A 26088-nucleotide genomic window follows, 5' to 3' on the forward strand; every position below is an offset into this window, starting at 1 on the left:
ACGCCTTTTCCCGGCGGCCATTAGGGTACTTATGCCAGAGCACCTCCTTTTCACGGCGCTGTGACATAAGCCCGGCACGGGTGTCCTATGCCAGCTAAAGCGGGTGTCGGGCGGTCTAGAGACAGCCGGGCATCTGCTCTAACGGGTAGGATTGATTTCAACATCGATCTCACCCGTGTACCCTCTTAGATGTGGCGCTCAATAGCGAGTCCTAGTGGTTTTGGCGGGAGGGCGCTCCCTCTCTCACCCCATCGGCACCCTGCAATTGCAATCGCAGGGTGCCGATGGCTTCAATGGCAGCCGGAGCCTAACAAAGACCCCCAGGTCTGCCTGTAGTGTATGCCTGCTAGGCCATGCCTGAAGCATGACCCAGCAGGTGCCTGCCAGTTTTACACTGACTGGCAATAATACGCTGCAATACAGAAGTATTGCAGTGTATTATAAAAGCGATCAGAAGATCGCATAGTGAAGTCCCCTAGTGGGACTAAAAATAAAGTTATCAAAAAGTTTAATAAAGTTAATAATAAATAAATAAAAATCTCAAATAAAAAAAATGAAAACCGCACTTTTTCCCTTATAAAACACTTTTAATATGAAAAAACTAAAATAAATTAAAACATTACACATATTTGGTATTTGGTATCGGCGCGTCCGTAACGACCCCACCTATAAAATGATTATGTTATTTAACCTGCAAGGTGAATGCCGTAAAAAATAAAATAAAAAAATCAATGCCTGAATTGCTTTCTGTTCATCCTGCCCTTAAAAATTTTTTATGAAAAAGTGATCAAAAAGTCGCATGCACTCCGAAATGGTACCACTAGAAGTCGTCCCGCAAAAACAAGCCCTCATACAGCTGCATCGGCATAAAAATAAAACAATTATTGCTCTTAAAACATGGCGACACAAAAACAGTTTTGATAAAAAAGTATTTATATTGTGTAAAAGTAGTGAAACATAAATAAATCTATATAAATTTGGTATCGCCACAATCGTAATGACTCACTGAACATAGTAAATGGCGTAAATCTAAGACGCAAAAAGGAATGGCAAAATGTATGGTTTTTTTTTTATTACCCCACAAAAAAGTTAATAAAAGTTAATCAATAGTTTATATGTACCCAAAAATGGTGCTATTAAAAAATACAACTTGTCCCACAATAAACAAGACCTTATACAGCTATGTCGACACAAAAATAAAAAAGTTATAGCTCTTGGAATGCGACGATTGAAAAACTTAAAAAAATAGCTTGGTCATTAAGGTCTAAAATAAGCTGGCCATTAAGGAGTTAAACCAAGACTTAGACAAATGTAAAAAAATTGGGGACAATTGGATACAATTTTATAAATCTGCAGATATATCCTATTACCGCAGTTTGAACTCCCATATACACACTCATCTGATTTCAAATCTGAGACTAAACACCTATCCACAAGATCTCCTTCATGCAGGTTGAAGGCATTTAATCACACCTCTTATGAGTTCAACATAGTATTGACTATTTGAGTCACATAATTATATTTGATTACATTGTTTAAGATGAAAATCCTTATATAAAGAATTTACAAAAAACAAAACAAAAAAAAAGAATATTATTGCAATACATTTTCTTTCAATGAAAACAATAGTGATTTTCTTTTAAAAACAAGGACATTTCTCAATGATTCCAAACTTTTGAACAATAGTGTACATTAGTTTTATTAGTTATTATGAGGGTACCAAAAGTTTTTTACTGTGTATAAACGATTATCTAATATATTTTTTTTAAAGTAATTATGATATTATTTTCTTTTACGTTGTTATAATTTATCTTTGTTTTGCTAATTTTTATTTCAATGTTTTTATTGATTTTGCAAATGTTGAGTCGCGTATAACACCAACTATGAAACCAAAAGTATCTATCTTGTTGGTGCTGAAGCTAAGGACGCCAAACCACTTCAAATGTTTGCAGTTTCATACTAGACAATTGTTCAGAAATCATTATCAAGTCAAATTTTTCCTTAACCAAGATAAAATTAACAATTGATCTTTTCCACAATTCTAGCTAAGAACAAAATTGCTATTATTTTAAGAGAAGTGTGAATGAAAGCAACTTTTGAGCCCTACCTCTTTTTTGTAAGATTCACTTTGCTGACTGAGAAAATGTGCCCATAAAACCGCATCCAAAAGCTTTTCACTGTGAGGCAACTCCACCAGACGTGAACCATAGCCCCTCAGTTCAACATCCACAAAAACAATGATTAGGACCCCCAGACATAGCTTTTGCTATTCTAGAAGAAATCCAATACTAATGTAGAAAAGACCATTACACTACGTTGTTGGCAGTAACAACTGCAATCAAACTCTTGCTAAATTTGCGATGAGTCTTCTACATGACCCTGGATTAATTTTGTCCCACTCTTCTTTGCAGAAGTGTTTTGATTCGGCTACATTGGAGGGTTTTTGAGCATGAACTGCCCATTTCAGGTTTTTCCACATAATCTCAATAGGATTCAAATCATGACTCTGACTCTTTATGTCACAAACTGACGGGCAGACATTCTCCATCAGGATTTTTGACAGAAAACAGAATTTGTGGTTCTATAAATTATGACAAGGCGTCCAGGTCCTGCAGAAATAAAGCAGTCCCAGACCATCATACCGCCACCACCATGTATGACTGTCGGTAGTATGATGTTATTATAGTGGAATGCGCTGTTTGCTTTATGCCAGATGTAATGAGACCCATGTCTTCCAAAACGTACTGCCTTTAACTCTTTAGTCCACAGAATATTATTCCAAAATTCTTGGGAGTCATCTACATGTTTTTAGGCAAAAGCAGGACGATCTTTCTGTTCTTTTTGGTCAGCAGTGGTTTGTGCCTTGCAACTCTCCCATGAATACCATTTTGGCCAGTGTCTATTCTTATTGTGGAATCGTGTACTCGTCGTGTACATTGACCTTAACTGAGGCAACTGTGACCTAATAGGTGAGTCATTGATGCACGCTTGGTGAAATTTTAGTATGCTATCCACCAAACACAGAGCCTTAGCAATGGCTTTGCAATCCTTTCCAGACTGGGAGATTTCAATGTCTTTCTTAGGCGTCCCTATTTGAACCCCTTTAGAACTTGGCATCATGTGCTTCTATTTGAGACCTTCCAGCCTGCTTCACATTGCCAGACAGGGTCTACTTAAAAGGGTTTTCCCATCTTGGACATTTATGGCATATCCAAGATGTCCAAGATGAGAAAACCCCTTTAGGCGATGTTTAAATGAAATAGGTCTCCTAAGAAACATGCCTAGGTGTGGCTAGTGAAGTTGTTCTCAATTGTTAATTGAATTTGGTAACTGGATGTTTTAGTGTGCAATTACTTTTTCACATAGGGCCAGGTAGGGTTGAAATGCATTGAAACCATTATTTAAAACCAGAAACCAGAATATTGTATTTACTTTGGTTATCTTTGTCTAATATTTAAAGTAGATTGATGATCTGAAACTTTCAAGTGTGATAAATATGCAAGAATAGAAAATACTTTTTCACAGCACTATATATATTTATATATATATATATATATATATATATATATACATATATTTAAAAGAAAAAAGAAAGCAGCACCGTATACACAGTAAATGGCTGCAAGCATCAAAACTTAGATTCCACGTCATCTTGATACATAAAATCTAAAGATAGGCAGCATGCCAAAAGGTTTAGTAAAAGCAGGACACTTTATTCACCCGTGTGTGCAACATTTGGGGCCTTTCTGATGCTGGCTGTTCTTTCCTATACAATGTAGTACCATAAAAAAAAGTTTAGAATGCGGTACACTTTTTATTTTAACACTGTGGTCAATGGCCAACGTATGTCACTGTATACTTAAGATCATGAGAAACTAACTTTCAACTAGGCATATCCAAACATTTGACTGCCATTGTATGCAAAAAAAAGTGATTTGTCTATAGTATATAGCCAACGTATATGAACAATAGTATACTATGTACATAGAACGGCCAATGTAGAATGTGTATTTGCACAGGCATATGCGGTATATTGTTAGCAATACATAGTCTCAAATGTAAATCAAACAATCTTATGCAATGACTACATTAAAAAAAACAAAAACGTTTTTTTTGTCAGTACATTTTTCAGTTGGCAAATATATATAGATATTTTAAAGAAAGTATGTTTTTTTGTGATTTATTGTTATTGCGGTCAATAGATACAACTCTTGAGCTAAAAGAACATTATGTTTTAATAAGCATCTGGGTATGAATTGTAAAACTAAGCAATAATAAATAGGAGTCGCAGCTGCCAAGTAATAGAGAAAGACAGGAAAGTGGAACAGCTGCCTCCTTAATCAAATTGTTTAGGAAGAGTATATGGATAGCTGGTATAGACAGATGGCAATGCCTGAGGGATGTGTCTAGCTGGATAAAAATATGATGATCTTGAGCTGTTACTGTTGCTATCTTCAATTACTAAATAGAAATAACACGCTTATTTTATTCTATAACAAAATTCATAGGTGTATTTTGTTAAGATTGTAAAAAACATTTTGATACATCTATCCCATCAATAGTATCAATAATATCAGATATCGACCATCTAGTGCTAACAACACATTGGCCCAGGTTAGGGAGACAGAACGTCAAAGCATGACTTCACAGACATAACATATGTGGTCTGTTGTTGGTCATATTCCAAATGGATTTACAAACAGGTGATGTAATGTCATCACGTATAACAACAAAACCACTATCTTACTTTAAATCATTCTATTCCCTTAGCCCCTGGAGAGAGGGAGCTCAGCCCTGGTTAGTGTTATTTATCACCACCTATAGTCGGTGGCGATAACTTGGGCATTGACTCCTCTCTAGAGGAACTGCACTCTTAGCAAACAGGGGGAAGTTGGCCCAAGAGTCATGGAAAGGGTAACAAATACCAGGCCTTCCTGTTCTAGGTGACAAAACCCGGCACCATAATGGTATGCTACTTAATGATAACAAATCGAATGACCTATTTTAAACTATTAAACTATTGAGATCTCTGTATCAGGCATCTAGTGCTATACTTAGTATAACCTTTAGTCTCCTAAAACCCAGAAAAGATCTTCAAATATAAAAATATGTCTGTTTTATCAACCTTAGGCCTCATTCACACGAACATGTCTGTTTTGCGCGCGTAAAAAAATGCAGCATTTTTCCTGCATTGCAGTTCCGTGTGACATCCATGTACAGTGCGTATCTGCGTTTTTTACGCGCGTATGTCATCCGTATCTCATGCATGTTTTACGTCAGCAAAAACAACTGAAGAAGGTGTTTTTCTTTTTCTCATCATTACTTTAGCAACTGGTGTGTGAATCATGGACAGCACACAGATGTGCGTCCGTGTGCTGTCCGTGATTTTGACGCACCCTTTGACTTCAATGGGTGCAAAAAACGCACAAGAATAGGACATGCAGTGAGTTTCACGCAGCGGACACACGCTGCATGAAAAACACTGAATGGCCCCATTGAATTGCATAAATCCGTGTGACGTCCGTTGTTTTAACGTGCGTAACACGGACGTGAAATACTCTCGTGTTAATAAGGCCTTACTGCACCTGCTGAGTGCCCCTACTGCCAGCTCCCACTTCATGGCACCTGAGCAAAGCACTCCCTGAAGTAAATGGGGCAGCTTGCTGAATTGTACAATAGGGGAGTGCATGGCTCTATCCAACTCAACTTAGTTATAAAGGTGCCATTGATGGGCCATATGGTATCTTTTGACCACTTCTTTACATACAAGGAATGTTTTGTTGCGGTACCCGGAATGGAAGTTCATGGGGCCACCCACTGGATGCAGCGGTATACATATTTTACATAAAATTTCATAGGAAGCTCTGATCAGCAAATAGTAGGTCATTGGTATTGGTTGGGTACTAGGTGGTTAGTTTCCAGAATAAGATTTAGACATTCTCAACACTTACAAATTCTTTCTCCCGCTTATGCTTTTCCTCAGCTTCTTTCATCAGCACTTGGGCTTGCTCTAGCCTGGCATCTACCAACTTCTGCTGGAGCTCCCTCTGTTTAAACATTTGATCCAGATGCTATAAGAAAACAAAAAATTAAATTGATTATGATTATCATCAAGCTTTCCAATATTCAAGCATCTATTAGAAAAACCAGTCCTGCTTTTACAGTATAGATAATCCATGTGTATTCCTGGAAAAACCCCTTTAAGGCTGAGTTCACACGTGGCGGATACACTGCGTAATAGCATGCATCGCATCCGCCCTGTGCGCAGCAGGGAATTCCAGGCGAAAAAGCGCACCAAACTGTGATTGGCTGCAGCGGCGGTCACATGGGATGAAGCGTTATCCCAGGAAGCTGGCCCTCTGACGTCATCCAGGCAGTCCTCCTGGGATGAGGTCTCATCCATGTGACCACCGCTATAGCCTGTGATTGGCTGCAGCTGCGGTCACATGAGGTGAAACGTCATCCCAGGAGGATGAAACACAGACTCGTAGGTAAGTTTATTTTTTATTTTTTTCTGAGTTCCGGTTTTGCGGCGGGATTGCTGCAAATCTGCCGCAAAAAACGGAAAAACTGCTATTTGATGCAGGATTTACATGCCCATTGAATTCAATGGGAAAATCCTGTAACACATAAGCAGCATTTACGTAAAGACAATTGACATGCTGCGGAATGAATTTCCATACCACAGAGCGGTATTTCTGCTCAGTATTTACGCAGCATGTGGATGGGATTTATTCAATCTCATCAACTTTGCTGCTACTGTATTTGCTGCGTAAAATCTGCAGTATTTACACAACGTGTGAGCTGGCCCTAAGTCTTAAGATAATTGATAGACATATGTCTTTTTTGAACCGTACGAACTATATTTATTACATTTTTATATATAATAGCTGAAATGTTAACAAATCTATAATAATGTGTTTTTTTGCAGAGCTTAGTTTAAAAATAACTATAAAATATTATCTATCTCTATCCAACATTGATAGTAATTCATCAAAATCTTTTTGGATTTACAGTCATGGCCTAGCAAGTTATTTGGTATGCTATCAACACTACAGGCGAACTAAATCCTAGATTATATCCATATGTAACGTGTATTTCTGAAATACAATAAATAAAAGTAATGTCTAGCAAATGGCATCCATAGGGTAATATACATAAACAATTATTTAACAATCTTGTACTATATCAATAGTGGACTGTGTTTGGCGAGCCGTTTACATTGAGTTAATATTCTTCATATGGAAGTCATTTATTTCTATTACACAACGAGCAGTGTTTGGCATAATTGTATAGTGCACCTGTTGTGATCATAATTCCGGCAATATCGATATAAAACTCCATGTGGACTGGAAAGCATTTTATTGCCTCCCTTTACAGGTTTGCTTGTTTTCAAGGGAGATTGACAGCTAGGGCAGCTGTTCCACCTTACCTCTTCTCTGACTTCATATTGGCCAACAATGCTCTTGAGTTTCTCTGCCAGGTCGGCATTTTCCTGGCACAGCGAAGTGTTTCTCTCACTCTGCTGCTCTATCTGACTCTGGATATCTGCCAGTGTTATCTGGAAATGGTTAGTGATTTCTTTCCGTTTTTCCTCATCTTCTCGGACTCGTTGAAGGGTCTCCTCCTAAAAGCAACATATACAAGTGGTATAACTTGCAGCAAGTGTTTACATTGGATGTTTTTGGATGTTACTGAATATTTACATTTGGTCATTAAATTTTAGTTTTCAGCCTTAAACATCAAATTACTTGCTAGTAAATATTGTATGTATCTGCAACTTGTACTTACATCAAGGCTTGCTATTTCTATGTGATTGTGCAAGTATTTATACTATGAGGCTGTCAATTTGTATTGCCCCTAGATATGGCATATGATGGCGCTCTGATAACAGCTGAGTTGTGTCATGTCCCAGAAAAACAGTAATGACACATATGACATAAAAGAGCACTGGAGAAAAAAATGATGTAGGAAATACTTCACAGTGCTCTTAGATCATCGCCATCGTCACTGTTACACCTGTTAGCTCACATAACCCTTGTCACTCTTCTTTCCTCCGCTTCCCCTGTTAGCGCACTCCTGTGGTCACACCTCTCTCACTCAGCACAGACTGCCGGCATGAACCAGTGCCAATGCTGCTGGAACCACATGACTTTATATCTATCTATCTATCTATCTATCTATCTATCTATCTATCTATCTATCTATCTATCTATCTATCTATCTATCTATCTATCTATCTATCTATCTATCTATCTATCTATCTATCTATCTATCTATCATCTATCTAATCTATCTATCTATCTATCTATCTATCTATCTATCTATCTATCTATCTATCTATCTATCTATCTATCTATCATCTATCTATCTATCTATCTATCTATCTATCTATCTATCTATCTATCTATCTATCTATCTATCTATCTATCTATCTATCTATCTATCTATCTATCTATCTATCTATCATCTATCATCAGGTTGTCATCGGCTTCTGGTTTGTTTTTTTAGCTTCTGACAGATAGGAAAAAATATGGAAAATGTATAATATTTGATCTGTATTCCTTCCTGTCAAAATCTGTTGGCAAACTCAACAAAAGATGTTGTAAAACCTCACAAGGAATCCTATTGGACCAAGTATTATTTTAAAAAGCCAAGTTTTAACACCTGACCAGTGCTATGTACCAGGCTCAGAAATATTGTCTGCTGGACGGCTCCCCTCCAGCTTCGCCAGCCTGACTCCCCTCTGGCTTTTTCCTCCCCAGCTGAGTATGATTGACAGGTCTCTCCCAATACACAAATAGGGAGAGACCTGTCATTCATACTGAGACAGGATGGGGAAGCTGGAGGGGAGCCACCAAGCGGATACTTCTCCCTAAGCCCAACATATAGCACTGGCCACAAGTGAATGTTAAAACTATGTTTTCGCCAAAACTACGCATCACTTTAGAGTAAAATGTAGTTTAATAGAATTTAATAGGATATAGATTTATATAATGCTGTCCATGATCTTGCTGATAAGTTCCCTTTAAAAGAATGTTACCGTTTTAGCAAAAAATCGTATTCATTGTATTGTGAAACATTATACGATTTTCTAATATACTCTCTGTATCAACTTCTCACAGTTTTCAAGATCTCTGCTTGAATGATTCAATAGGAACCTCCATTATCTACTTCCAGGGTATAAAAATCTGTCCTGGTCATATGATAGACATACAGGTGCTAGGCTCTTACAAGACATTGATACACATAGTGTAACTGTAACGATCTAAGCACCTGTGAGTCCAGGACACTTTTTTATCCACTTGAAGTAAACAATGAAGGTTACCATTGAATGACTGCAAGCAGAGATCTTGAGACCATGAGGAGTTCATACAGAAAGTATATCAGAAAATTGTATAGCTTTTCAGTATATTTATATATATTGAATTTCCTTTATTTGCTAAAATTATAATATCCCTTTAAGTTGCAAAAAGACAGAAAAAAATGACCAGAAATGTAACTCAATTGCCTTGCAAGTGTATGTGTGTCAGGGAAAATAAACTGCAAGTGGTGTAAGTGCAAGTTCACTTGTTGCATAAGTTTGATTTGGCCCAAGCTGCAATCATATCCTAAGGGCATGACCACACATGGCGGAATTCCTCCGCAACTGTCCGCATCAATGCCGCACAGAATCTGCGTTGCAGATTCTGCAGCGGATCTGCACAAAATGTGCAGAAAATTGATGCGGACTGGCCGCTGCGGACTGCAGGAAAAGTGCTTCTCTTCTCCCTATTCAGTGCAGGATAGAGAGAAGGGACAGCACTTTCCCTAGTGAAAGTCAAAGAATTTCATACTTACCGCCCGTTGTCTTGGTGACGCGTCCTTCTTTCGGCATCCGGCCCGACCTCCCTGGATGACGCTCCAGTCCATGTGACCGCTGCAGCCTGTGCTTGGCCTGTGATTGGCTGCAGCCGTCACTTACACTAAAACGTCATCCTGGGAGGCCGGCCTGGAGACAGACGCAGGGAGTTCTCGGTAAGTATGAACTTATATGTTTTTTTACAGATACATGTATATTGAGATCGGTAGTCACTGTCCCGGGTGCAGAAACAGTTACTGCCGATCGCGTAACTCTTTCAGCACCCTGGACAGTGACTATTTACAGACGTCTCCTAGCAACGCTCCCGTCATTACGGGAGCCCCATTGACTTCCTCAGTCTGGCTGTAGACCTAGAAATACATAGGTCCAGCCAGAATGAAGAAATGTCATGGTAGTAAAAACAATACGCTCCGCAGCACACATAAGATCTGCGGACTTCATTGCGGAATTTTGACTCTCCATTGAAGTCAATGGAGAAATTCCGCCATGAGTCCGCAACCAGTCCGCCACTGCTCCGCAACAGACAGAGCATGCTGCGGACAACAAATTCCGCTCCGCAGCCTATGCTCCGCAGCGGAATTGTACGCATCGTGTAAACGAACACTGCTAAATTAAAGTGAAAGTCAATGGAGAAACGGCTCCGCTGCGGATTAACGCTGCGGAGTGTCCGCAGCGGAATTTAAGTGAAATTCCGCTATGTGTGAACCCGCCCTTAAAGGGAACCTGTCTTGAACTTTATGCTGCCCTCTCGGATGGCAGCATAAAGTAGTGTCAGACGCGCTGATTTGAGCAGTCTCTTACTTATGTGGGAATGTTGTATGACATTGGAGCACTTACAGTTTAAACGTTGCAGTGCAATGTGATCATTGTGAGGAAGGAGTCTAATGTATTCATGAACTGCCACTCCCCCGCTGGCCGCTGATTATTGACAGCGCTCTAGCTATGCACAGAAGCTAACTCATAAATAAGCCGCACTCCTTCCTCCCAACAATTGCATACCGCAGCAAAATTTAAAGTGTAAGTTCTCCTATATCATATAAGATTCCTATACACAGCTGAAAGAAAAAGTTAGTGAACTCTTTGGAATTATCTGGATTTCTGCATTGATTACTAATAAAATGTGGTCTGATTGTTATCTGATCACAATTATAGACAAACACAATCTAACTAAACTAATAACACACAAATAGTTATACTGTTCATGTCTTTTATTAAGCAATTTGAGTAAACATCCACACAACGTGGTGAAAAAGTAAGTGAACCTCTGTTTTAATGAAATCTTCAAGAACTATTTAGCAAAAGATGTTTTCATTAAGGAGATGAAATTTGGAGTGTGGGTTTTACAGGTGCTTTGCCCATTAGATAAGGCACACGAAGGCTGGTTACTGACAACTCTGTTCTTCTCAAGAAAGATTGGTTGGTGTGAACCATGCCTCCAGGCAAACAACTTTCAATAGACCTCAACCGAGGTGGTATGGGGACGCATAAAGCTGACAAAGACTATAAAAGCATTTCTAAAGACCTGGGTGTATGTCAATCCACGATTAGAAAATTGTCTACAATTAAGTAAATTCAGGAATTGTGCTACTCTCCCTAGTAGTTGGTGTCCTGTTAAGATCACTCCAACAGCACAACGGGCAATCCTGAAAGAGGTGAGAAAGAACCGAAGGGTAACAGCAAAAGACCTGCTGAAGACTCTTCAAACTGCAAACTCTGTTTAGTGTACCCTATTAGAGAAACACTGAACAAGAATGGACTTCATAGAAGGGCACCATGGAGGTAGCTGCTGCCCGAGGCCACCTGAATTTTCCACAAAGCTTCTGGTAAAATGTTCTATGGAAAGATGAGTAAAAAATTTGAACTTTTTATCACAAATGCACAACGCTATATTTGGAGGAAAAACAACACTACACACACAAAATAACCTCATCCCACCTGTTAAGTATGGTGGAGGGAACACCATGGTTTGAGGTGGCTTTACTGCCTTCAGTTCTTGGACAACTTGCAATGAGTTCCAAGATATATCAAAACATTTTACAGGAGAATGTAAGGGCAACAGTCCATGTTCTCAAGCTGGAGAGACGTTGGGAGATGGAACCAGACAATGACCCAAAGAACGCAAAGAAATCAATTACAGAATGGTTTAAAAAGAAGATTTGTGTTTAGAAAAGGCAAAGTCCAAGTACTAACCTTAACCCTATCGAGATGCTGTGGCATGACGTGAAGAGGGCTGTGTACGCAATACATACCACGAAGAAATTGATAAACTAAAACACATTTGCAGGGAGGAATAGTCCAAAATTGTGTAATTCGTTTAGTTACATTGTGTTTGTCTATAATTCTGACTTAGATAACAATCAGACCATGTTTTATTAGTAATCCATGCAGAAATCCAGGTAATTCAAATGGGTTCACTTACTTCTTCTGGCAACTGTGACAACTGGTCGGCCAGGAAGTGTTAGGCCAGGATCACACACACAGTTTTGATGCCGTTTTTATTGAGGTTTTTGGCTTAGTTTTTTTTAGCCAAAGTCAGAATTGGATCCAAAAGGAAGAAAAAGTATAAACAAAAGACTGATGCTTCTCCTTTGTTTTGTGTCCACTTATGTGTTTGGCTCAAAAAACTGAGGTAAAAACTACAATAAAAACTACATCAAAACTGTCTGTGTGATCCTGGCTTTAAGTGATCCTCTCTGTCCTGCTAAGGCTGGATTCACACGAGCGTGTTCAGTCTGTAAAGGACGGAACGTATTTCGGCCGCAAGTCCCGGGCCGAACACACTGCAGCGAGCCGGGCGCCTAGCATCATAGTTATGTACAACGCTAGGAGTCCCTGTCTCTCTGCGGGACAACTGTCCCATACTGTAATCATGTTTTCAGTACGGGACAGTAGTTCCACGGAGAGGCAGGGACTCCTAGCATCGTACATAACTATGATGCTAGGAGCCCGGCTCCCTGCAGTGTGTTCGGTCCGGGACTTGCGGCCAAAATACGTTCCGACCTTTACGGACCGAACATGCTTGTGTGAATCCAGCCTAACAGTGCACATAGAAAAAGTTCAAGGGACAGGACACGAAGTAGAATATAGAGTAAATTTAAAAAAATTCTATCAATAAAAGACACAACCCATTTGTAAAAGAAAGAATTTGTGTATTTGGCACATATAGCTTGTTACATAGTTACATAGTTAGTACGGCTGAAAAAAGACACATGTCCATCAAGTTCAACCAAGGGACGGGAAAAGGGAAGGAAAAATTTCTATACATAGGAGCTAATACTTTTTTGTTCTAGGAAATTATCTAACCCTTTTTTAAAGCCATCTATTGTCCCTGCTGTGACCAGGCTATTCCATAGATTCACCGTTCTCACGGTAAAGAAGGCTTGTCGCCTCTGCAGGTTGAACCTTTTTTTCTCCAGACGGAGGGAATGCCCCCTTGTTTTTTGAGGGGGTTTTACATGGAACAGGATTTCACCATATTTTTTGTATGTGCCATTAATATATTTATATAAATTAATCATGTCCCCCCTTAGTCGTCTTTTTTCAAGACTAAATAGGTTTAATTCTTTTAATCTTTCCTCATAACTTAAATTCTCCATGCCCCTAATTAGCTTCGTTGCTCTTCTTTGTATTTTTTCCAACTCCAGGGCATCTTTTCTATGAACTGGAGCCCAGAACTGAACTGCATATTCTAGATGAGGCCTCACTAATGCTTTGTAAAGTGGCAATATTACATCCCTGTCCCGTGAGTCTATGCCTCTTTTAATACACGACAATATAATGCTGGCCTTTGAAGCAGCTGATTGACACTGCATGCTGTTATTTAGTTTATGATTTACAAGTACTCCCAGATCCTTCTCAACAAGTGAATCCGCCAGTGTAGCTCCCCCTAGGACATATGATGCATGCAGGTTGTTGGTACCCAGATGCATAACTTTACATTTATCTACATTAAACTTCATCTGCCAAGTGGACGCCCAAACACTTAGTTTGTTTAAATCCGCTTGCAATTCATGAACATCTTCCATAGACTGAACTATATTACATAGCTTGGTGTCATCTGCAAAAATAGAAATAGTGCTATTAATCCCATCCTCTATATCATTAATAAATAAGTTGAATAATAGTGGTCCCAGCACTGAACCCTGGGGTACACCACTTATTACCGGGGACCATTCAGAGTAGGAATCATTGACCACAACTCTCTGGATACGGTCCTTGAGCCAATTCTCAATCCAATTACAAACTATATGTTCTAAACCTATAGTCCTTAATTTACCCATTAGGCGTCTTTGGGGGACAGTGTCAAATGCCTTTGCAAAGTCCAAAAACACTAAATCCACAGCGGCCCCTCTGTCTAGGCTTCTGCTTACCTCTTCATAAAAACAGATTAGGTTCGTTTGACAACTTCTGTCCTTAGTAAAACCGTGCTGGCTGTCACTTATAATACTATTTTTTGTCACATAATCCTGTATATAGTCCCTCAATAGCCCCTCAAACTTTTTTCCCACGATGGATGTTAAGCTTACTGGTCTATAATTACCCGGGGAAGACCTAGAGCCCTTTTTGAAAATAGGCACCACATTTGCCCTGCGCCAGTCCCTTGGCACTATACCAGTCACTATGAATATTATGAAAAGGGGGACAGAAATAACTGAACTAAGCTCTTTAAGAATTCTAGGGTGTAACCCATCTGGTCCCGGGGTCTTGTGCACATTTATTTTATTTAATTTAGCTTAGACCATATCTACATTCATCCAATTCAGTATTTCAACTGATATATTAACAGCACTGGCACCGGCTACATCAGCTGCTCTTTCTTCAGTTGTATATACAGAGCTAAAGAACCCATTTAGTAACTCTGCCTTCTCTTGATCCCCTGTGACCAACTCCCTATTACCATTATCTAGGGGTCCTACATGTTCAGACCTTGGCTTTTTAGCATTTATATACTTGAAGAATTTTTTGGGATTTGTTTTACTATCCTTGGCCACCTGCCTTTCATTTTGTATTTTTGCTAATTTTATAAAATTTTTACAGATTTTATTAAGCTCCTGATATTTTACAAAGGCTGCAGATGTACCCTCAGATTTGTATTTTTTAAATGCCCTTTTTTTGTCATGTATTGCCCCTTTCACAGAAGGTGTAAGCCATGTGGGATTTAATTTGAGTCGTTTATACTTGTTACCTATAGGAATAAATTTTGCACTATAATAGCTCAAAGTAGATTTGAAAATCTCCCATTTATCATTTGTCCCATTATATGACATTAGTTCTTCCCAGTCTACATCCTGAATTGCAGCCCTCATCCTGGGGAAATTGGCTTTCTTAAAATTAAATGTTTTTGCCCTCCCAGCCTGCGTTTGTTTTTTACAGTATAGGTAAAATGTAACTATATTGTGATCACTGTTACCGAGGTTTTCACGAACATTGACATTCCCAACAAGATCTGCATTATTAGAAATGACCAGATCCAACAGAGCTTCACCTCTAGTCGGGTCTTCCACAAGCTGGCACATAAAATTTTCCTGCAACAGGTTGAGGAAATGTCTCCCCTTTGCAGTTGAAGCTGAACCATGACACCAATTAATATCCCGGAAATTAAAATCTCCCATTATCACTACAGTACCCGCCTGTGCAGCCCGCTCCATCTGTTTATATAGCTGACCTTCCATCTCCTCAGTTATATTGGGGGGTCTATAGATTACACCAAAAGTAATTTTTTCAGTGTTTACCTCCCTTTCTAGTTACACCCACAAGGTTTCAACCTCCTCACAATCTTCACCCACTATTGTCTCTTTCACACTCGCCTTCATATCATTTCTCACATACAGACATACACTACCGCCTTTCCTATTTGTGCTGTCTTTCCGAAACAGTGTAAAACCCTGCTAAACATTTTTTTTTATGGAAGTGCACCCTTAACTAAAGAAATTACATATGTCATATGTTAAAATGTCATCAGATCTATACATATTACAGACAATAAAATAATATACCTTAAGCGTTTTGTTGTGTCTCTGCAGCTCCCGGCACAGACTCTCAAGTTTGCTTCGGGCAAGGATTGCTTTGTTATGATCACTTTGTAGCTGGTCTTTTTCTTTTATAAGTTGGATTTGGCGTTTTTGCAGCTGCTTCATATGCTTTTGCTCTATACGGTGCTCTTCAAGCTACATAGATACAAAAGCACTAATAATAACATTTTATATGTACACAATTAGCAGATAACTGTATAGCAATTGACACACAAATAATTTTCTGAATAAAAGCTTGCTTAACGCTAGATATATGATTTTTCACGAAATGCCATTGTTTTCATTGATGGGATTTTAAAACGTACTACCTACTAATTCAGTAGTATATGTGAACGTGTAAAACTATGAGATATATGTTATTTGGGGAAATTGGCATCTACCTCACCTTCCTGTAGCCAGCAGTTCCCCTTTCCCTGACTACAGGCACTTTGTACATTTTCAGAAACCTCCTCAGGTCTCCAAACATTCTGTCTAATTTTAAACAGTAAATAGAAGACAAGGAGGAGGGGGATGCTGCTGCAGCTCACGCAGTATTTTTGTAAGGGTAGAGACATACACAGTCTAAAAACACTGCGGAGCGTAGTACAAATCTCGTGGATGGGATTTGAACAAATCTCATCCCCACACAGCGGAAAAAATCTGCAGAGAAACCGCTCATAAATTGACCTGCGGTGCAGTTCTTTAATCCGTATGAAGGTCAGTTTATGCTGCAGAATCGTTGCTCTTCTGTTTTGGGTTTTCCCCATTAAATTCAATGGGGAGGTAAAACCCGCAATAAATAGGCAAATGTTGCGATTCCGTTGCAATCCAGATAAAGAAGAGCTATATTTGCTTGAAAAATAATAAAAAGGTTCATACTTACCATGGCCATTGTTATAGCAACACGAGCCGCTGTTCTGAGCACAGTTTGTCCTCCTGGGATGACGTTTCATCCCATGTGACTACTGCAGCCAATCACAGGCTGCAGCGGTCACATGAACTACAGTGTCAACCCACGAGGCCAGTCTTTACTCAGAATAGAAGGGCACATCTCCATGACAACGCCTGGGTGGTAAGTATAAACTTTATTTTCCTCAGCATTTCCGCAGCGGACATTCTTGCCCAAAAATTTTGTCCGGTTTTTCAGGCAGAATTCCTTCCGGTTTCCAGGACAGATATGCTGTGTACCTTTAACGCAGCATATCCGCCCATTGTGTACACTCAAACAGCATAATGAGAAGATCCGCTCAGGGCACACAGCACATAAAATCAACAGGTTATACAAATTGCCGGCTGAACATCTAATTCACAGCAGTCTAAGAAGGGATTGTGATTTTTTTCTCAACGCAATCGGTATCTTTAAGAATTTTTATATATTTATTTTTCTTCTAGGTACCTATGAAGGTTGCTTGTTTGCCGTTATCCAATATAACTAAAGAAAGAAAGCTCATCCAGAAATGCCTTTCATGTATACTAATCCAGAAGGTGCCCGTACAGTTATATATATCACTAACTAATGGTCGTGAAGTGAAAATCATCAGGAAGCTGTTTAGGGTCTTCATACTGATGTTGCCTCAGTCCCTGCTACTTGGTGACGTGCTGCTCTAAAATGTGTTCCAGGTGACAGTACTGCGCAGGTGGCAATTTCACTGCTATAGAGGCAGGGGTTGTCGATTTGGCAATACTCTGAGTAAACTATGTATAGTTAGGAAACAAGTCGTTTGATTGGTCTTTAGTATACGTCACATGAGCATAGCATAGCCATGTGCACAGTAAACTCTCACTGGAGCTCATTTTGAAATGTTCAGGGAGGACATGTAGAGAGGTTCAAGAAAGGCATAAGGCAGATGGGTAATTTGGATTTAATAAACTGGATTGATTTCTACCATCTAAACCTAACATTCAGAAAACAACAAACAACCAAAAACAATAAAAACAGAAAAAAAGCAAAAGCCACTTTATTGGCAGCAAAACTAAACATACACTTTAAAAAGGCATAGAATAAGTAGATGAGATCAATAAGGACAGGCAAATGTTCATGCCTGGAATATAGCGGCACTAGATATTTAAAAAAAAATCACATTCGGAAAATTATATTGTACCTTGCTGTCAGATTTGACAGATTTGTGCGTGGAATCCAGCTTTACCTATTAATATTGAATAATGTAAGTACTTAAGGTGAACCTTTCACTTGCCCATTCATGTGCAGCTGAGTGTTTTATGTAATGGGCAGGACTGCACAAACCCTAGGGCACTTGACATTTTTTTCCTATCCTATCCTATCGCTCGCACTCTCTCCTCTCCATCTCTTGTCAGATAGTGAAGGAAAGACTGTGTGATCTTGCGAGAGAGATCACAGTGCACAAGCAGCTGTAACACTGTCCGTAGCTGATTGGACAGTGTCACAGCCATGTTACACGCCCCCATGCCATTTACTCGCCCCTTTGACAGTTCAGGGGGTTATTTACATATCGGGCGCCATATATAATGGCACCGATATCTAAATAACAGAGGAGGACATAATTTTTTTTTAAAAGTGAGACAAGGTTTGTGCAGCAGTGCTATTACATGGTGCACCCAGCTGCACATGTATGGGCAGGTGAAAGGTTCTCTTTAAATACAAAAATATTAAAAATTCTAAACTGCGTTCAGTAGCAGCATGGATCCTTTTACTTAAAAAAGCGAATAGGTAAAAACCTAACTCAAATAGGACAGTAAGGCCTCGTGCACACTTCCGAGACATTTTTCACGGCCGTTTGTCATGGATTCGTGTGGCCGTTTTAGCGGCCGTGTGCACAACCGTGTGCACTCCGTGTTTCTGTTTCCGTGCGCCGAGCATGGTACTGTCTAGGGTGCTGGAAGAGTTAATGGGCTGCACTGATTGGCGGTAATTCTTTCAGCACCCTGGACAGTACCATGCTCGGCGCTCGGAAAATAAAATTTTAATGTAATGAAAAAAAAAATTAAAACATTTCATACTTACATTCCTCCTGTCCGGCCTCCAGCGATGACGTTTCATCCATGTCGCCACTGCAGCCAATCACAGGCTGTAGTGGCGGTCACGCACGTCAGGATGACGTCAGAAGGCCGGCCTCCAGGGATGACGCTTCATCCCATGTGACCGCCTCTGCAGCCAATCACAGGCTGCCGCATCATCATACAGGAAGGTCGGACTGGAGGATGAAGAGGGACTTGTCAACAAGACAACGACCGGGTACGTATGAAGTGATTTTTATTTTATTTTTAATCAGCAGCCTCTTTTCTCTATCAGTGATTGATAGAGACAAGTGGCTGCCGATTAGTGTAATATTTCTGTAATGTTTTTCTGCCCGCCCGGCCGTTGCTAGGCAACGGCTCCGTCACACACGGACGGCACACGGATGCCTTCCGTGTCCTTTCAGTTTTTTTGACGGCCCCATTGACTTGCATGGGCCTCATGGTCATGGAATTTCGGCCCAAAGTAGGACATGCTCTACTTTGGATCGGAGCAGAGCAACGGGACCGTCAAAAAAACTGAAGTGTGTATGGCCCCATTGAAGTGAATGGGTCAGTGTGCTAGCCGTCAGAAAAACGGCTAGCACCCTGAAGGAAAAAACTGAAGTGGGCATGGGGCCACCCAATGCTTGTCTTATCTTAAATGCAATTAATTCGGAAACATCCCTTATTTTCACAGTTTTGGAAACACAATAGTTGATTTGCAATCATTACATATGCATATTGCAAAATAAATTGTGTCTTAATTACTTTATTGTCCGAATTAACAGAAGAACATATGCATGGACTGCATTTTAAGGGTGTGCTCACATGTGGCGTACTTGCATTGTATTTAAACTACAATGTATGCCAATTGGAAAAAAAGGATTTCTCTAGTTCTTGCATTGCAAAATATTTTTCCCATAGGCATACAATGAAAAATGTTTCTCAGTGTATGCTCACGCTGCAGAAATACAATGCAAGTATGCCCCCACCTTAATGCATATTCCACATTCATGCCATACTAACCATTTCTGCATACTTTTTCGTCAAGGCTTCCAGTTTTTCCTCGGGTGTGTTCAGTTTGCTTAAGCTTTGTAGCAGAAGAGCAGCCTCTTTACCTTAAAGTAAAAATTTGTTATAAAATCAACTTTATATCTAACTGCTACAATGTCTACAATTTATTGATTACAACGCATGTACTGTATTATATGTTTCATATCTCTCTATCCAGCCATGATTCTCTGGAAATGCTTGATGACAATCATATTTCTGTTCTCACAGTAGCGTACATAGAAGATAGGGGGGTCCCAAAATAAAGATCAAAATGGGCCTCCATTATGGTGCTGGGTTTTTAAACCCGGGACAGAAAATCCTGGTGTTTATTACCCCCTCATGGCATTTCCATGACACTTGGGCCAATTCCCCCTGGAGAGGGGAGTCCTGCACTGGTCATCTCAACACGGTAGCAAAGGGATCAACCATAGCTTTATTCCTTCTCACTAAGGGCCCCAAAGCAGCCACATACTCCACCGCTATGATATGTCTGCCCTTGCACTCGGAGCTCTGAATGGCTAAGTCTATCTAAATGTGATTTAACCCCTTCCCGACATCCGCCGTATATCACTGCATAATTAGGAAGATTTGCTGTTCAGATATTTAGGAAAGGTGGGTGGCACTTATTGTGGTGGCCATATTAGTTGGGACCCTGCTTTTCTAGACAACTAAGATGCAGCCAAATCGAATTTTCAAAATATTAACAGAAGAAAACAACTGAATGGTCTGTTTTGTTTTTTGTTTTTTTGTATTAAATCATGTGAATGTCTATAATACCACAATTTGCATTAAATGTATTGGTTTTTAAGATGACTTAGCACGTTTGCCATTTTCCTAACTTGTAACATATCAGTAGGAGTAAGTTATGTTAAAACACATTTTAGCAAATTGGAGAAAATATATATAGACTTTTGCGCCATGTTTCAAATTAGGTAGTCAGGAAAAAAACAAGACACAGAGGTCTAGCTTCAAACTTGTAGAGTTTGGAATTGTATCTGGGCCTCGGCCACAGAAGAGTTCTTTGAATGACTCATGACAGTTAAGGGGCCCACAAAATTTAGGTTATACTTATTGCAGATAGTTTATTTGATATAGGTAATTGTATAACAATCCATATATAAGAAAGGATGAAAATAATTGTGTTTTTGTGTAGCCTTTTTTGATAGCTATAGAAAAGTGAAATCTTCTGGCTGTAATGATACAATTCCCACTAGAGAATTAGCAGGCATCCCATCAGCTGTGCTTAGACTTCCATTATCTGTATATGTTATGTGGATGTTAGGAAAGAAACAAAGGTGGATTCATTTGTATTCCAACCCTGTCATAATATCTCCAGCGATCTACGTCCAGCTTGTGTATTCTGTAGGCAGTTCGTATTTTGTCATCTGTATTTTGTGATATAGTCTACATTTGGTCTATAATTCATCACAACCCAATTTTATTGACTCATTAGTTGGTGTGTTGAGTATTTTAAGCTGCAATTACACGTTACAATATTTCAAACTCCCGATCTGAAAAATATGCATATACTGACAATTTTAACATAAATAATTACGGCAATGTAGTTTAATAGGAAATGTTGAATGACTTAGGGGCTTAGTACATACTTATATTGTTTATAAATTGAATTTAATAATAAGCTAATATGCAGTATACTCTTAGGCTCCTCCTAGTGGTGGCTACAGGCAATCAGAATTTTATAATTTAACACGTTCGAGCAAACGAGTGTACTATTACATCCTAATTGCAGTCTGTTGACCACAATAGGATATAATGGTATGCCCAGTGGACGTTACAGGCACAAGAGCTGTGCCCAAGCCACCCTGCAATGGCTAGGATAGGAGTTACATCCAATACCGGTTGTTAACTCCTTAGATACTGCGATCAATAAAGACCGCGGAAACTAAGTAGCTACAGAGGGAGGGGGCTCCTTCTGCCATACCATAGAGGCCTCGCGACACCAACACAGGGGGCGATGGGCTGCCATGGCAACCTTGACCCAACCATGGCCCCTCGGATTGCTATTGTTATATAAGCGATTAGTAGATCGCATAGTGAAGTCCCCTAGGGGGACTAAAGTAGTGGTAATCAAAGTTTAACAAAGTGTATAAGAAAAAAAAAAGTGTTCTCGTTAAAACTAAAATAAGTGTTTTTAGTTACCAAAAATTAAAAATATTAAAAATAATACACATATATCTCTACTTTTTAATATCCCATTTTTCAAGTAACTTTATCTGCACGAAAGTCTAAGGGGTTTTCCTATCTCTTTTGGGTGCTTGTAAATATATTTCATGGGAGCTTTAACCAATTACATTCACTGTTGCTCAGCATTACATGTGAAGTGAATGACAGGCCAATCAGCTTTCAGTATGTGTTATAATGTATATGTCTTGGACAGGAGAGGAGCACCTAATGAATATTCATAAAGAGTTATTTTAATTAGGAAATAAGGATCAAATTCTGAGGGGTTACAGAGTAAGGTATTACAAGTAAATAACGCCACATAGTGCAGAATATATGTACGGTATTATAGCATTCTAAAATTAAGTGTTCATCCGCATTTTGATGACAGATATTTTATAATATATGAGCACTGAAGGTGATATTAATTTAAAGAAGACAGCTATATGTTTATTTGACTGAAATAATAATTTTAAACTCAATGTATGTTGTGTATTTCAATATAATAGACTTAGTCATGCCCATTTTTGATAACATGTATACTTATGCCATGCTCTAGTTCTGCATGAATTAAATCAATTATTCCACTTACTGTGACATTTCGAAGAATACAGTGCTCTAACTATTAAGCTTCACAGAAGAAAAGAAGAAAAAGCCTTATTACCATACCCATGGAAACCATGAATTTGGATAATCCATGGATTCATTTGCAAATCTAATGAGCAGGCATAAAAAGACTCACATCTGCTGAATATGTGCGAGAAATGTTTATAACTTGAGTCTTCATAATGGGCTATGATTATCAAGCATAAAAAAAGATTCCAGAAAAAAATGTAAAGAGGTCTCTAGACAAAACACAGTGACAGAGATTAACTCTACATTTCACTAAGACTTCTGCTTCTAATATTACATTGGCTCCTCTCTCATTTATATAAAACTTCATTTAAAAAGCAAGCAAGTGGAATGAAATAATTGTGTTGTTTTGTGAAATCCTAATATTCGAATAAGATCTTCTCTATTCATTTATAAAACACCATGAGTTTGAAGTGAAACACGGTCAATTTATTAAAATTATTTTTTTATCATTTTAAACTATTTATTATTCAGTTTTTCATTTTCTACTCCCCACCTTCCATAAGTTATAACTTTTTTATTTTTCCATCGATATAGCCGCAAGAGGGCTTTTTTTCTTGCGGGACGAGGTGTTGTTTTTCACGGCACCATTTATTGTACCATATAATATACTGGGAAAATAGAAAAAAATTATTTGTGGGGTAGAATGCGAAAAACAACAGTGATTCCTCCATTTTTTTTTTTTTGGGATTCTTTTTTACGGTATTTATAGTGTGGTTAAAACTACATGTTAACATTATTCTTCTTGTCAATAAGATTACGAGGACACCTAATTTATATATTTTTTGATGTTTTACTACTTTTAGTAAGAAAAAAAAAGTTGTTAAAAAAAAAGCGGTGTGCTGGCTGTTTTTTGTGGGGCGAGCAATAGTTTTTATTGGTACCATTTTGGAGTACACACAATTTTTTGATCACTTTTTATTCTATTTGTGTGGGTGATGAGTTGAGCCAAACACAGCAATTCTGGCATTTTTAAATTAAATTTTTTCGGTGTTTGACATGTGGGTTAAATAATGTTATATTGCAATAGTTTGGACTTTTACGGATGCGGCAATATTAATTATGTTTATTAGATATTTTTTTACAAACTTTTTTTAGGGAAAATTAGAGGCTTTTTTAATTTTACTCTTAATATGTTTTTGTATATAATTTTGTTTTGTTTAACTGATTTTACTTTATTTTATTAGTCCCCCTAGGAGACTTGAACAAGCCATCATTGGATCGCTTGCACAATATAGTGCAAGACTTATGTATTGCAGTAGATTGTGTTTTATACCGGCTCCTATTAAGCCCTTCCTCTACAAGGACTTAATAGGAGCCTAAAGATGGCAGAACTGGGGTCCATCATTAGGTCCCCAACCTGCAATGGCAACAATCAGCACTCCATGATTGCTTTGCGGGGGGAAAGCAATGGGCTATCGGAGGGGGCCATGCTCCTTTTTCTGATGGCTTGTATGTCATGGTCGCTATTAACTGCAGCATTTTAAAAATTGCTGAGATCAGTGTTATCTCCTTTTCCAGTCCTTGCAGTGAGGTTTCATCTGTAACATCCGCCTATGAGCCTGCTCCATACTCCACTTTCCCAGTTGTGACGAAACCCAACGCCAAATTTTTGGAAGGGGTTAAGAAAAGAAAATAGATGATTGGATTAATTTAGTAATTATTAAAATAAAAAAAGCTTTATTTGCTAAATTTTTACTAAATTTACTGTATCTATAACAGAAAATCAGAAAAAGTGTTCAAACAACAATTAGAGGAGCACTCTTGGCAAAACCGATATACTGTGCTATGCTTAGTGCATGCCTTGAGGAGGTAGGGGTTCTTTGAATCTGTGTGCATGCGCCAACTCCTGCTGCTCTGCACTAGGCAGAACACATTTTATCAGTTTTGCCCAGAGTGTTCCTTCAGATAGGTATATATATATATATATATATATATATATATATATATATATATATATATATATATATATATATATATACAGTGAAGGAAATAAGTATTTGATCCCTTGCTGATTTTGTAAGTTTGCCCACTGTCAAAGACATGTACAGTCTAGAATTTTTAGGCTAGGTTAATTTTACCAGTGAGAGATAGATTATATTTAAAAAAAAAAGAAAATCACATAGTCAAAATTATATAAATTTATTTGCATTGTGCACAGAGAAATAAGTACTTGATCCCCTACCAACCATTAAGAGTTCAGCCTCCTCCAGACCAGTTACACGCTCCAAATCAACTTGGTGCCTGCATTAAAGACAGCTGTCTTACATGGTCACCTGTATAAAAGACTCCTGTCCACAGACTCAATTAATCAGTCTGACTCTAACCTCTACAACATGGGCAAGACCAAAGAGCTTTCTAAGGATGTCAGGGACAAGATCATAGACCTGCACAAGACTGGAATTGGCTACAAAACCATAAGTAAGACGCTGGGTGAGAAGGAGACAACTGTTGGTGCAATAGTAAGAAAATGGAAGACATACAAAATGACTGTCAATCGACATCGATCTGGGGCTCCATGCAAAATCTCACCTCGTGGGGTATCCTTGATCCTGAGGAAGGTGAGAGCTCAGCCGAAAACTACACTGGGGGAAATTGTTAATGATCTCAAGGCAGCTGGGACCACAGTCACCAAGAAAACCATTGGTAATACATTACGCCGTAATGGATTAAAATCCTGCAGTGCCCGCAAGGTCCCCCTGCTCAAGAAGGCACACATACAGGCCCGTCTGAAGTTTGCAAATGAACATCTGGATGATTCTGAGAGTGATTGGGAGAAGGTGCTGTGGTCAGATGAGACTAAAATTGAGCTCTTTGGCATTAACTCAACTCGCCGTGTTTGGAGGAAGAGAAATGCTGCCTATGACCCAAAGAACACCGTCCCCACTGTCAAGCACGGAGGTGGAAACATTATGTTTTGGGGGTGTTTCTCTGCTAAGGGCACAGGACTACTTCACCGCATCAATGGGAGAATGGATGGAGCCATGTACCGTCAAATCCTGAGTGACAACCTCCTTCCCTCCACCAGGACATTAAAAATGGCTCGTGGCTGGGTCTTCCAGCACGACAATTACCCGAAACATACAGCCAAGGCAACAAAGGAGTGGCTCAAAAAGAAGCACATTAAGGTCATGGAGTGGCCTAGCCAGTCTCCAGACCTTAATCCCATCGAAAACTTATGGAGGGAGCTGAAGATCCGAGTTGCCAAGCGACAGCCTCGAAATCTTAATGATTTACAGATGATCTGCAAAGAGGAGGGGGCCAAAATGCCATCTAACATGTGTGCAAGCCTCATCATCAACTACAAAAAATGTCTGACTGCTGTGCTTGCCAACAAGGGTTTTGCCACCAAGTATTAAGTCTTGTTTGCCA

General features: G+C 39.0%; 1 protein-coding gene across 1 annotated transcript in view; it reads right to left on the reverse strand.

Annotated features, from left to right (window-relative positions):
- TXLNB (taxilin beta) overlaps window positions 1–26088 on the reverse strand; it is a 105586-nt gene that overhangs the window by 48047 nt on the left and 31451 nt on the right. Inside the window, exons 2-5 of the mRNA XM_075864289.1 lie at window positions 19876–19967; window positions 15859–16029; window positions 7433–7627; window positions 5952–6071 (exon numbers count right to left, since the gene is read on the reverse strand). Of these exons, the coding sequence (XP_075720404.1) occupies window positions 5952–6071; window positions 7433–7627; window positions 15859–16029; window positions 19876–19967 (578 nt within the window). The remainder of the gene's footprint in view (window positions 1–5951; window positions 6072–7432; window positions 7628–15858; window positions 16030–19875; window positions 19968–26088) is intronic.

The sequence above is a fragment of the Rhinoderma darwinii genome, chromosome 4 (genome assembly GCF_050947455.1).
Source record: "Rhinoderma darwinii isolate aRhiDar2 chromosome 4, aRhiDar2.hap1, whole genome shotgun sequence".
NCBI classification, from domain to species: domain Eukaryota; kingdom Metazoa; phylum Chordata; class Amphibia; order Anura; family Rhinodermatidae; genus Rhinoderma; species Rhinoderma darwinii.